This window comes from Rhinoraja longicauda, chromosome 19 (genome assembly GCF_053455715.1).
Source record: "Rhinoraja longicauda isolate Sanriku21f chromosome 19, sRhiLon1.1, whole genome shotgun sequence".
NCBI classification, from domain to species: domain Eukaryota; kingdom Metazoa; phylum Chordata; class Chondrichthyes; order Rajiformes; family Arhynchobatidae; genus Rhinoraja; species Rhinoraja longicauda.
Window position 1 is genome coordinate 12,052,262 of NC_135971.1, and position 12,468 is coordinate 12,064,729.

The 12,468-nt window shown below is 51.7% G+C and overlaps 1 protein-coding gene across 1 annotated transcript; it reads right to left on the bottom strand.

Annotated features, from left to right (window-relative positions):
* LOC144603136 (fulditoxin-like) lies at positions 1–3,310 on the bottom strand. The gene is made up of 3 exons (XM_078416285.1): positions 3,259–3,310; positions 874–984; positions 1–188 (listed from the first exon to the last, which is right to left on the bottom strand). Exons 1-3 carry the CDS (start codon positions 3,308–3,310, stop codon positions 1–3), a joined length of 351 nt encoding a protein of 116 aa, XP_078272411.1.
* Positions 3,311–12,468: the final 9,158 nt, after the last annotated feature.

Below are 12,468 nucleotides of genomic sequence, written 5' to 3' on the forward strand. Positions count from 1 at the left end.
TCACATAAATATTGCAAACCAGACTGACACCAGAGCAGGGAACAGCACAAGAGATAATTTAACTTGGTCACTCGCGTTGCAGAGGTCAGTATTACAACAGTGGTTAGTGACTGAAACTTCTCCAGTCTCATGCTGTTGACCACAATCAGCAGGAGGAATACATCCAGCGTTGTAAACCGTTACACCAGCTGGAGAAACAGAATGGACAGTTAAATAATTTCTGTGTTCATTGTTCATGTACCATTTTAGAGTGATACAGCGTGGACACAGGCCCTTCGGCCCAAATTGCCCACCCGGCCAACATGTCCCAGCGACACTAGTCCCACCTGCCTGCGCTTGGTCTATATTCCCCCCCCCCCCCATCCCCCACCACCCAAACTTGTCCTATCCATGTACCTGTCCAACTGTTTCTTAAATGTTGGGAAAGTCCCTGCTTCAACTACCTCCTCTCGCATCTTGTTCCATATACCTGCCGCGCTCTGTGTGAATGCCACTGAGTTTTCACATGTCTATGAGTAAATCAGCTATTGATTCACAGAATTGTACAGTTTTTACATCTTTGCCAGGACTAGAGGGTGTGAGCTACAGGGAGAGGTTGAGTAGATTGGGTCTCCTTTCCTTGGAGCGCAGGAGGATGAGGGGTCACCTATCCCACTATAAAATCATGAGAGGAATGGAACGGGTAGATGCACAGAGTCTCTTGCCCAGAATAGATTCGAGAACCAGATGACATAGGTTGAAGGTGAAGGGGAAAAGATTTAATAGGAATCGGCGGGGGTAATCTTTTCACACAAAGGGTGGTGGGGGAATATTTCCGCGCTGTATCTCTAAACCAAGCTAAGCTAGAGGTGTGCATCTCAAATTGGTTCTTACCATCCGTCGCATTCCTAAAAAAGCATTGCTCGTCTTTGCCAGGGCATGTAACAGATTCGGTCACGCATCTCTCACTTGATTCTGGGCAGTAGTAACACCGCAAACAGTTACCTGTACATGAGAACAGGGAAGGTTGTGTGAGAGACACCTGTAGCTCATTCTGCGGCTGCTCTGAAAACGAGCAACTCCTTTCAATAAACAAAGAACAGTCCCGACACAAACTGCTGGAGTAACTCAGCGGGTCAGGTTAGCCTCTCTGGAGCGTAGGAAGGAACTGCTGATGATGGTTTCTCATTTCTTTTGATTTAAAGAACAATTTATTTCACGTATTAGATTTATTTGATTTTCTAAAAATTATCAATTGAAAAAAACGCTAAAAACCCGAAAAAATACCTCCTCATTTTGAAAAAAAGGCGTTAAAAAAACACTTTTGTTTCACCGAATAAATTAAAAAACAACACCCTTTTTAAAAAAGTGTGTTTAAAGTTTTGTCATTAAAAAAAAAAATTGGCTTAAATAGAAAAGTCGTTGAATCCCGCCCGTTTGTTTACGGAGGGGAGTGGGGGAATGGGGGGAGGGGAGTGGGGGTGGGGGAATGGGGGGAGGGGAGTTGGGATGGGGGAGTGGGGGTGCGGTGAGGGGAGTTGGGGTGGGGGGAGGGGAGTGGGGGGGACGGGACGGGGAGGGGAGTGTGGGAAGGGGAGGGGTGGGAGAGGGGAGGGGGGTGGAGGGGAAGGATGGAGTGGGGTGGGAAGGGGAGGGAGGGTGAGATTGGGGGTAGGGAGGGATGTGGGGAGTAGGGTGGAGGGGGAGTGGGGGTGGAGGGAGGGGAATGGGGGGAGGGTAGTGGGGGTGGGGAAGGGGAGGGGAGGGAGGGTGTAGGGGAGGGGGAGGGGAATAGGGGAGGGGAGTGGGTGAAGGGGAAGGGAGGGGGTGGGGGGAGAGGTGGGGGGAGGGGTGGAGGTGAGTGGGGGACGAGGGGGGAGGGGAGTGGGTAGAGGGGAGTGGCTGGGGGGAGGGGAATGGGGGAAAGGGGTGGGGGTGGAGGGGTGGTGGTGGGGGGAATGGTGGAGCGGAGTGGGGGTAGGGTAGGGGAGTGGTGGGTAGGGTAGGGGAGTGGCTGTGGGGGGGTCGGTGGAGGGGAGTGTGGGAAGGGGAGGGAGGTGTGGGATGGGGGTGGGGGAGGGGAGTGGGGAGTATGGGGAAGGGGAGGGGGAGCAGAGGGGAGTGGGGTTGGAGGGAGGGGAATGGGGGTTTGGTAGTGGGGGTGGGGATGGGGAGGGGAGGGAGAGGGGAGGGAGAGGGGAGGGGGTAGGGGAATGGGGGAGGGGAGTGGGGGAAGGGGAGGGGTGGGGGGAGAGGTGGAGGAGGGGTGGAGGGGAGTGGGGGGACGAGGGGGGAGGGGAGTGGGGTGGGGGAGGATTGGAGGGAAGTGGGGGTGGGGGAGGGGAGAGTGGAGTGGGGGTGTGGTAAGGGAGTGGGGGTGGGGGTAGGGGAATGGGGGAAAGGGGGTGGGGGTGGGGGAACGGAGTGGGGGTGGGGTAGGGGAGTGGGGTTGGGGTAGGGGAGAGGGGTGGGGTAGGGGGTGGGGTAGGGGAGTGGGGGGTGGGGTAGGGGAGTGGGGTGGGGTAGGGGAGTGGCGGTGGGGTAGGGGAGTGGGGTGGGGTAGGGGGTGGGGTAGGGGAGTGGGGTGGGGTAGGGGAGTGGGGTGGGGTAGGGGGTGGGGTAGGGGAGTGGGGGTGGGGTAGGGGAGTGGGGTGGGGTAGGGGGTGGGGTAGGGGGTGAGGGTGGGGTAGGGGAGTGGGGTGGGGTAGGGGGTGGGGTAGGGGAGTGGGGGTGGGGTAGGGGAGAGGGGTGAGTAGGGGAGTGGGATGGGGTAGGGGGTGGGGTAGGGGAGTGGGGGTGGGGTAGGGGAGTGGGGGTGGGTAGGGGAGTGGGGGTGGGGGTGGGGGTAGGGTAGGGGGTGGGGTAAGGGAGTGGGTGTGGGATAGGGGAGTGGGGGTGGCGTAGTGGAGTGGGGGGGGGGAGGGGAGGGAAGGGAAGGGTGCTGACCCATGCAGGAGAGGCTTTGATCCACTGCTCGCTCTGACTGCAGTGCTGGCCACACGGGGCCGAGGTAAGTGGCTCCCTCTCCCCTTCCCCGTCCCCCGTCGCCCGCCCACGGCCCCGGGAGACGTCAGTTGGGGGAGGGTTGCCCCGGGAGAGATTTGCAACAATAAAACACTCTTGACTTGACAATAACTAACTCCATATTCAGTAACAAACTCCCTACATGTTAACAACACACAGGCTAAATGTTTCACCTAGAATCCCAATCCCATTTGAGAATCTAAATGCCTTTCCACAGTTAAACTGCAGGACAACAAATAGTTTTGATTTTCTTACCCAGAGGGGCGCTGAGAATGAGACCAGCGACCAGGACCAAAAGGCAATTCATCTTTGGATTTGAGCAGCTGAGCTTCGAAGGCAAGAGAGGGAACAGGAACAAAATTCGAACAGAAGTCTTTCAAACTCCCTGAAATCTGAAGAAGGGTCCCAGCTGGAAACGTCACCAGTCCGTGTTCTCCAGAGCTGCTGCCTGACTCACTGAGTTACGCCAGCTCTCTGAGCCTTTATTGAAAATCCCCTGTAATTCTGCCAAATGGGAGGGTCTTACAGAGGTAGAGGGAGGAGGCATGGTAAAGACGAATTACTGATACCTTAGAGGTAAAGGAAACTTGAATACTTGCAGTGTTGATTTACTAGGTTAATTCCCGGAATGGCAGGACTGTCGTATGTTGAAAGACTGGAGCTACTAGGCTTGTATACACTGGAATTTAGAAAGATGAGAGGAGATCTTATCGAAACGTATAAGATTATTAAGGGGTTGGACCTGTTAGTTGCAGGAAACATGTTCCCAATGTTGGGGGAGTCCAGAACTAGGGGCCACAGTTTAAGAATAAGGGGTAGGCCATTTAGAACTGAGATGAGGAAAAACTTTTTCAGTCAGAGAGTTGTAAATCTGTGGAATTCTCTGCCTCAGAAGTCAGTGGAGGCCAATTCTCTGAATGCATTCAAGAGCGAGCGAGATAGGGCTCTTAAGCATAGCGGAGTCAGGGAGTATGGGGAGAAGGCAGGAATGGGGTACTGATTGAGAATGATCAGCCATGATCACATTGAATGGCGGTGCTGGCTCGAAGGGCCGAATGGCCTCCTCCTGCACCTATTGTCTATTGTCTATTGAATAACTGGAAGAGATGATAATTGCGAAATTGAGTAATTACGAAAAATATAGATACGAAGCATTGATTTAACCAAACTGGGTCAGTCAGTATCTATGGAGAGAAGGAATCAAGGAAGTAGTTACAAGGAAATGCAGGTGCTGGTAACTAACCCCTCCCCCACACACTCACACACTCACACACACAAATTTCCCTCACTTGCATCTCCTCCAACCTCATCTACTGTATCCGCTGCTCCAGATGTCAACTTCTCCACATTGGCGAGACCAAGCGCAGGCTCGGCGATCATTTCGCTCAACACCTCCGCTCAGTCCGTCTCAACCAACTTGATCTCCCGGTGGCTCGGCACTTCAACTCCCCTCCCACTCCCAGTCTGACCTTTCTGTCCTGCGGTATGAACACCCCAGCGATATGAACATTGACTTCTCTAACTTCAGATAGTCCCTGCTTTCCCTCTCACCCTCCATCCCCTCCGCATTCCCAGTTCTCCCACTAGTTTTACTGTCTCAGACTACATCCTATCTTTGTCCCGCCCCCCCCCCCCCCCCCTCCCTCACATCAATCTGATGAGGGGTCTCGATCCAAAACGTCAACCCATTCCTTCTCTCCAGAGATGCTGCCTGACCAGCTGTGGGAGGGCGGGGCGAGGAGGGGAGGGGGAGGGAGGAGAGGATGCTGCCACCAATGCCGGGGAGGTTTGGGCCCAACGAGTCCACTTGGTCTACCAACTTACTATTTATGTTAACCTTATTCAACAACAGATGGTTAATACAAGTTTGGGAACAATCTTCCTGCATCTAGCCTGTCCAACCCCTTAAAGAATTTTGTAAGTTTTCTATAAGATCCCCCCTCAATCTTCTAAATTCCAGCGAGTACAAGCCGAGTCTATCCAGTCTTTCTTCATATGGAAGTCCTGCCATCCCATGACGTGCAGGGCGTGGGCTTCCTCCCACACTCCAAAGACGGGACGGATTTGAAGGTTAATTCGCTTGGTTATATACTGATCAGCCAAAGCACGATGCCCACCTGCCTAATATGCTGTTGGTCCTCCATGTGCAGCCCCACACGCAGCAGGGTGCGATGCACTGTGTATTGTGACACATTCCTCCCGTGACCACCATTGAAATTTTCTCTGACTTGTGCCACAGTCGACCTTCTGTCGGTTCGGACCAGACGGGATAGTCTTCGTTGCCCTCGCGCATCGATGATCCTTGGGCGCCCACTCCCTGCCTGTCGCCGGTTTGTGGTCTGTCCCCTCCTCGGACCACCGTCGGTCGGTACTCACCACTGCTGACCTGGAGCACTCCACAAGCCTTGCCGTTTCAGAGATGCTCTGACCCAGTCGTCTGGCCAGAACAATTTGGCCCTTGTCAAAGTCGCTCAGGTCTTTACTCCTGCCCATTTCTCCTGCATCCAACACTTCAACTTCAAGAACTGACTGTTCACTTGCTGCCCTAATATATCCCACCCCTTGACAGGTGCCATTGTAACAAGATAACCAATGTTATTCACTTCGCCTGTCTGTAGTCATAATGTTTTGGCTGATCGGTGAAATGTAAAATTGTCCCTCGTGCCGGTCGGCGCGGACTCGGTGGCACGAAGCGCCCATTTCCACCCTGTATCTTTCAGACAAACAAATGAAAACTATTGCAAATCTGTTCAAGGTAAGCAAGGCTGGTAATCCCCTTCAATCGTTTTACTGGAGAAACTTGAGCAATTTTTTTCAAAATTGATCATCTCTGGAGTTAGAGTGGTCAAGGGTCCAAGTTTGGGTCAAGATCCTGACATATAAGGTAGACACAGAAAGCTGGAGTGCCTCAATGGGTCAGGCAGCATCTCTGGAGAATAGGAATAGGTGACGTATCAGGTCTTGACCCAAACCTCACCCATTCCTTGTCTCCAGAGATGCTGCCCGACCTGCCCAGTTTCTCCAGGACTCTGTCTAACGTCACCCATCCATGTTCTCCAGAGATGCTGCCTGACCCGCTAAGTTACTCCAGCACTCTGTGAAACGTCACCTATCCACGTTCTCCACAGATGCTGCCTGACCTGCTGTGTTACTCCAGCACTCTGTGAAACGTCACCTATCCATGTTCTCCACAGATGGTAATTGACCCGCTGAGTTACTCCAGCACTTTGTGTCTTTTCCCAAACAACCTGAACAACCTTTTTGCTGCCTTCTGTTTCGATTCAGATTTCCAATTAGTTTCAGGTGGAACAGGGCACGTCCTCCCACGGTGGACTGCTGTGAGTGAAGGCAGTGAAAGGCAGTGACTTAGATGAAGGGATTAAAAGTACCATTAGCAAATTTGCAGATGATACTAAGCTGGGGGGTAGTGTGAATTGTGAGGAAGATGCAATAAGGCTGCAGGGTGACTTGGACAGGTTGTGTGAGTGGGCTGATACATGGCAGATGCAGTTTAATGTAGATAAGTGTGAGCTTATTCACTTTGGAAGTAAGAATAGAAAGGCAGATTATTATCTGAATGGTGTCAAGTTAGGAGAGGGGATGTTCAACGAGATCTGGGTGTCCTAGTGTATCAGTCACTGAAAGGAAGCATGCAGGTACAGCAGGCAGTGAAGAAAGCCAATGGAATGTTGGCCTTCGTAACAAGAGGAGTTGAGTATAGGAGCAAAGAGGTCCTTCTACAGTTGTACCCGGGCCCTGGTGAGACCGCACCTGGAGTACTGTGTGCAGTTTTGGTCTCCAAATTTGAGGAAGGATATTCTTGCTATTGAGGGCGTGCAGCGTAGGTTCACTAGGTTGATTCCCGGAATGGCAGGACTGTCGTATGTTGAAAGGCTGGAGCAATTAGGCTTGTATACACTGGAATTTAGATGGATGAGGGGGGGATCTTATTGAAACATATTAGATAATTAGGGGATTGGACACATTAGAGGCAGGAAACATGTTCCCAATGTTGGGGGAGTCCAGAACAAGGGGCCACAGTTTAAGAATAAGGGGTAGGCCATTTAGAACGGAGATGAGGAAGAACTTTTTCAGTCAGAGAGTGGTGAAGGTGTGGAATTCTCTGCCTCAGAAGGCAGTGGAGGCCAGTTCGTTGGATGCTTTCTGAGTGAAAAAGTTTTCCCTCGTCTCTGTTCTAAATGGCCTTCCCCTTATTCCCCCCCCCCCCCCCCCCCCCCCCCCCAACACCGGGAACATGTTTCCTGCCTCTAGCGTCTCCAATCCCTTGATAACCTTATATGTCATCTTACATATTGTGATGGAAATGCCTAGCAGAGTTAGAGTCTCAGCAACGTTTAAGGAAGCATAAGAAAATAACTGCAGATGCTGGTACAAATCGATTTATTCACAAAATGCTGGAGTAACTCAGCGGGTCAGGCAGCATCTAGGAGAGAGGGAATTGGTGACGTTTCGGGTCGAGACCCTTCTTCAACGTTTAACAGCGGTCGGTCAAGAAGGCAGTGGGGGCCAATTCTCTGAATATATTCAAGAGAGAGCTAGACAGAGCTCTTAAGGATAGCTCTTAAGGATGTGGGGAGAAGGCAGGAACGGTGTACTGACTGAGAATGATCAGCCATGATCACATTGAATGCTGGTGCTGGCTCGAAGGGCCGAATGGCCTACTCATGCACCTATTGGCTATTATGCGTAGGAACAGAAAGGGCAAACTGAAACACTTTGTCACTTCGATCAAGCATTTATTCAGAAATAAACATTAGTAACAATCCCAGAACTGATCCAACACGTTCTTTCAAACAAAAATACACAGGCAGCTTTTTACTGCGTCAACTTCAATCATACAATACATATCGTACAGTTAACGATCGTAACTTACCTGTAGGCTCGGGGCAAGTGAAAGGAACTAAAATATTCTTCATTCCAAGCAGGGTGACACAATAAATTAGTCACTCGTTCGGCGTGTTGGGCTATGGTGTTGGATTCTCAGTGTGGTTGCAAAATGTTCGGGACCTCTTTCGAAATTGGTAGCCACTCTCTCTCTCTCACAAGCCACGGATTGTAGAGAGGGAGAGAGAGAGAACATAAAGATGAGAGGGAAAAGGCACTCAGACGTTGCTACTAACACCGTGATGTTTCGCTTTACCCCTTCAACTGGATGATCGCTTTGGGTCTTTAGTTGTCGAGAGTGAAATGTTGGGCCGCTGGCGTTTGGCGCTCCTCTCTCTACACCGCTGCCTCAACGTCGGGACGGCACACCAGGCCTTTGACACCACCGGGATGGGCTGATCCCACGCCGAGACGGACACGCACAGAGTGCTGGAGAAAAAAACTTAGCGGGCCGGGCATCTCCGGAAAACGTGCGGCGTTTTGTGGGGAGAGATTGGGAGAAGGTAGATCGGAGAGACCGATGGAGATGAGGAAGAGCTTCCTTTGGCCAGAGGGTGGTGAATCTGCGGAACTCACTGGCACAGTGGGCTGTGGAGGCCAAGCCAATGGATATTAAGGCAGAGATTGACGGATTGTTGATTGGTGCGGGGTATCTGAGGTTGTGGGGAGAATGGGGTCTCGCGGGGGGGGGGGGGGGAGATAGGTCAGCCATGACCGAATGGCGGAGTAGACTTGATGGGCCGAATGGCCTAATTCTGCTCGAGGCCAGGTCTGATAAAGGGTCTCGACCCGAAACTTCACCGACCCATGTTTGCCAGAGATGCTGCCCGACCCGCTGAGTTACTCCAGCACTCTGTGAAACGTCACCTATCCATGTTCTCCACAGATGCTGCCTGACCCGCTGAGTTACTCCGTCCAGCGCTCTGTGAAACGTCACCTCTCCATGTCCCTCCACAGATGCTGCCTGACCCGCTGAGTTACTCCAGCACTCTGTGAAACGTCACCTATCCGTGTTCTCCACAGACGCTGCCTGACTCTCTGAGTTACTCCAGCACTTTGTGTCCATCTTTGGTGCAAACCAGCATCTGCAGTTACCTGTCTGTACACAGGATTAAACCCATTCCTGGGCGGGCACGGAGAGACAGCCAGTGCTGGAGTAACTCAGCGGGTCAGCCAGCGTCTGTGGAGGCTCCCGACCAGAAACGTCACCTATCCAAGTTCTCCAGAGATGCTGGAGTAAACTCGGGGGGTCGGGCAGCATCTCTGGAGAACATGGACAGGTGACGTTTCACAGAGTGCTGGAGTAACTCAGCGGGTCGGGCAACATTTCTGGAGAACATGGATAGGTGACGTTTCACAGAGTGCTGGAGTAACTCAGCGGGTCGGGCACCATCTGTGGAGAACATAACGTTTCGGGTCAGGGATTTTCACCGTGTCCCGATCCATCTATGTTCTCCAGAGATGCTGCTCCCCCCCCCCCCCCCCCCCCCCCTCAGTTACTCCAGCACTTTGACATTCTTTGGTGTAAATCACAAGCTGCAGTTCCTTGGCTGTTACAGCTTACACGGAACTGGCAGAAGTGCACGGGATTGAACGGAGAATAATCCACCTCAGGCGGACGCGTGAAGGGCCGGAGCAAACTCAGCATCTCTGGAGAGGAGGATAAGAAAATAACTGCAGATGCCGGTACAGATCGAAGGTTATTTATTTCACAAAATGCTGGAGTAACTCAGCAAGTCAAGCAGCATCTTGGGAGAGAAGGAATGGGCGACGTTTCTTCAGTCTGGAAGAAGGGTCTCGACCCGAAACGTCACCCGTTCCTTCTCTCCTGAGATGCTGCCTGACCCGCTGAGTTACTCCAGCATTTTGTGAATCAATACCGTCGTTCTGGAGGGGAGGCTTCTTGTGTCTGAAGAAGGCTCTCGACCCGAAACGTCGCCCATTCCTTCTCTCCAGCGCTTTTGTGTCTATCGAAGGTGTAGACCAGCGTCTGCAGTTCGGGATTCACCGCCACGTGTTTCCACGCACGAACACGCAGACAAACAAACAAACAAACAAACCCGCCACAAACACGCGGCTCTATTTTTGTTGTTGTTGAAACATTTTTAAAGTTTTTTGTTTCCCCCACTGAAAGTTTTCCATTGGCACCAACTTCGGATCACAACTGTGGGTGGGGGCAGGGGGGAGTGGAAGAGCAAGAACAGAATAATGTGGCTTTGGAGCGGGGGGTGGGTGGGTGGGGGGGGGGAGGCAAAGAGTTTGTTTAGTTAAAGTGAACACGGTGTATCATCTGCCTTGCGGCATATCATCTGCCTGCGGGCACGCTGTTGAACACAATCTTTCTTCAGGAGTTGCCCGCTCTCTCTCTCTCTCTCATTCTCTCTCTTCATGCGCTAACGGATAGTCTTGACTGGGCTTTTAAAGTTGCTGGCAGCCTGAAGCTGAAGTTGGTAAGCCATGGGTGAATCTTGAAGCCGTAGAGTCTGAAGAAAGGAGAGAGAGAGAGAGAGAGAGTTAGCGCGATGGTGCGGAGGCGACACAGTCACGATAGAGTCGCCGGAGACCCGGGTTCCACCCCGACTACCAGTTTGTACCTTCTCCCCGTGACCCGCGTGGGTCTTCTCCGGGAGCCCCGGTTTCCTCCCGCGCTCCTACTAAGACAATAGGTGCAGGAGGTCATTCGGCCCTTCGAGCTAGCACCGCCATTTAATGTGATCATGGCTGATCATTCTCAATCAGTACCCCGTTCCTGCCTTCTCCCCATACCCCCTGACTCCGCTATCCTTAATATGGACACCAAAACTGCACACAGTATTCCAAATGCGGTCTTGCCAATACTGTATACAGCTGCAGCAACACCTCCCTACTTTTATACTCTATCCCCCTGGCAATAAAGACTAAGACTCCATTGGCCTTCCTACTCACTTGCTGCACCTGCATACTAACTTTTTGTGATTCCTGTACTAGTACCCCCAGGTCCCTTTGCGTTGTATTACCACGCAGCTCCTCCCCATTTAGAAAATAACTTTCTTTATGATTTCCCCCCCAAAATGCATAACTTCACATTTATCAGTATTAAATTTCATCTGCCAAGTCGCTGCCCACTCTCCTAGCTGATCTATATCGTTTTGCAGGCTTTTTCTATCCTCCTCACTCCCTGCTTTATCCGCCGAGATCAGCTGCGATTCATTGAAGACTCCTCACGATCACGCCCCGACACACGGTCGGCGACAGCCTAGTCACCGGCAGTCGCCTTAAAATCCCCTAAGTGGGACAGGCCCTTAAATCGTTCCATGTGTGTGTGTGTGTGGGGGGGATAGTGTTAAGTTTGCGGGCATTGCTGGTCAGTGCGGACTCGGTGGGCCGAAGGGCCTGTTTCCGCGCTGTGTCTCCAATCTAAGCTTGCTCTCCGAAGATACCCGATCCCCTATGGAAGTGCTGCTCGGCACTTTAACTCCCTCTCGCAATCCCACACTGAACTTTGTCCTGAGCCTCCTCCCCCGTCAGAGTGAGGCCAAACAACCAAAGATAGTGGAGGAGCAAGATGAACCACTCACTGTTCATCTTGTACTTCTCTGTGCTTGCCTTAGAGGGAGTGCAGAGAAGGTTCACCAGATTGATTCCTGGGATGGCAGGACTTTCATATGTAGAAAGACTGGATAGACTCGGCTTGTACTCGCTGGAATTTAGAAGAACGAGGGGGGATCTTATAGAAACTTACAAAATTCTTAAGGGGTTGGACAGGCTAGATTCAGGAAGATTGTTCCCGATGTTGGGTAAGTCCAGAACAAGGGGTCACAGTTTAAGGATAAGGGGGAAGTCTTTTAGGACCGAGATGAGAAAGGTTTTTTTCACACTGAGAGTGGTGAATCTGTGGAATTCTCTGCCACAGAAGGTAGTTGAGGCCAGTTCATTGGCGAAATTTAAGGGGGAGTTAGATGTGGCCCTTGTGGCTAAAGGGATCAGGGGGTATGGAGGGAAGGCAGGTACGGGATACTGAGTTGGATGATCAGCCATGATCATATTGAATGGCGGTGCAGGCTCGAAGGGCCGAATGGCCTACTCCTGCACCTATTTTCTATGTTGAAATCGCCTGCACTGAAGTGCAGTACGCAGAGGCGCCATTCTAGTAAGCAAAACCCGCCTCTCGAAGAGTAATCAGTGTTGTGGGGGAACAGAATGTGTGATGACACCATTAAAATACAGCATATATCTCATCTATCAACTCACAGATTTTTGTTATTTTTCTTTTAAATGTTTCTGCAGGTTTCTGCTGACCAAAATGGGGCCTTGACGTACTACGGGTTTTAGGGTCGAGTGGTGTATCTGGCTCTGCTCTGTTATCTTTGGGCCAAACACAAATTGGAGGAACAGCACCTGGTGTTTAGCTTGGGCAGCTTACAGTGCAGTGGTACGGATTTTGATTTCTCTATCTTCAAGTAACCCGTGCATCCACCAGCTTGTGTGTTTGCCTTCGGTTTGAACCAGCATCCTAGGGATGTGTGGGTTAACATACGACGAGCGTTTGTCAGCACTGGGCCTGTACTCGCTGGAGTTTAG

Coding starts and splice junctions, on each gene's coding strand:
- LOC144603136 (XM_078416285.1), bottom strand. CDS start 3,310: ATGAATTGCCTTTTGGTCCTGGTCGCTGGTCTCATTCTCAGCGCCCCT. Junction 985..3,258: donor CATTCTCAGCGCCCCTCTGG/GTAAGAAAATCA, acceptor TCTCATGTACAG/GTAACTGTTTGCGGTGTTAC. Junction 189..873: donor TTTTAGGAATGCGACGGATG/GTAAGAACCAAT, acceptor CTGTTTCTCCAG/CTGGTGTAACGGTTTACAAC.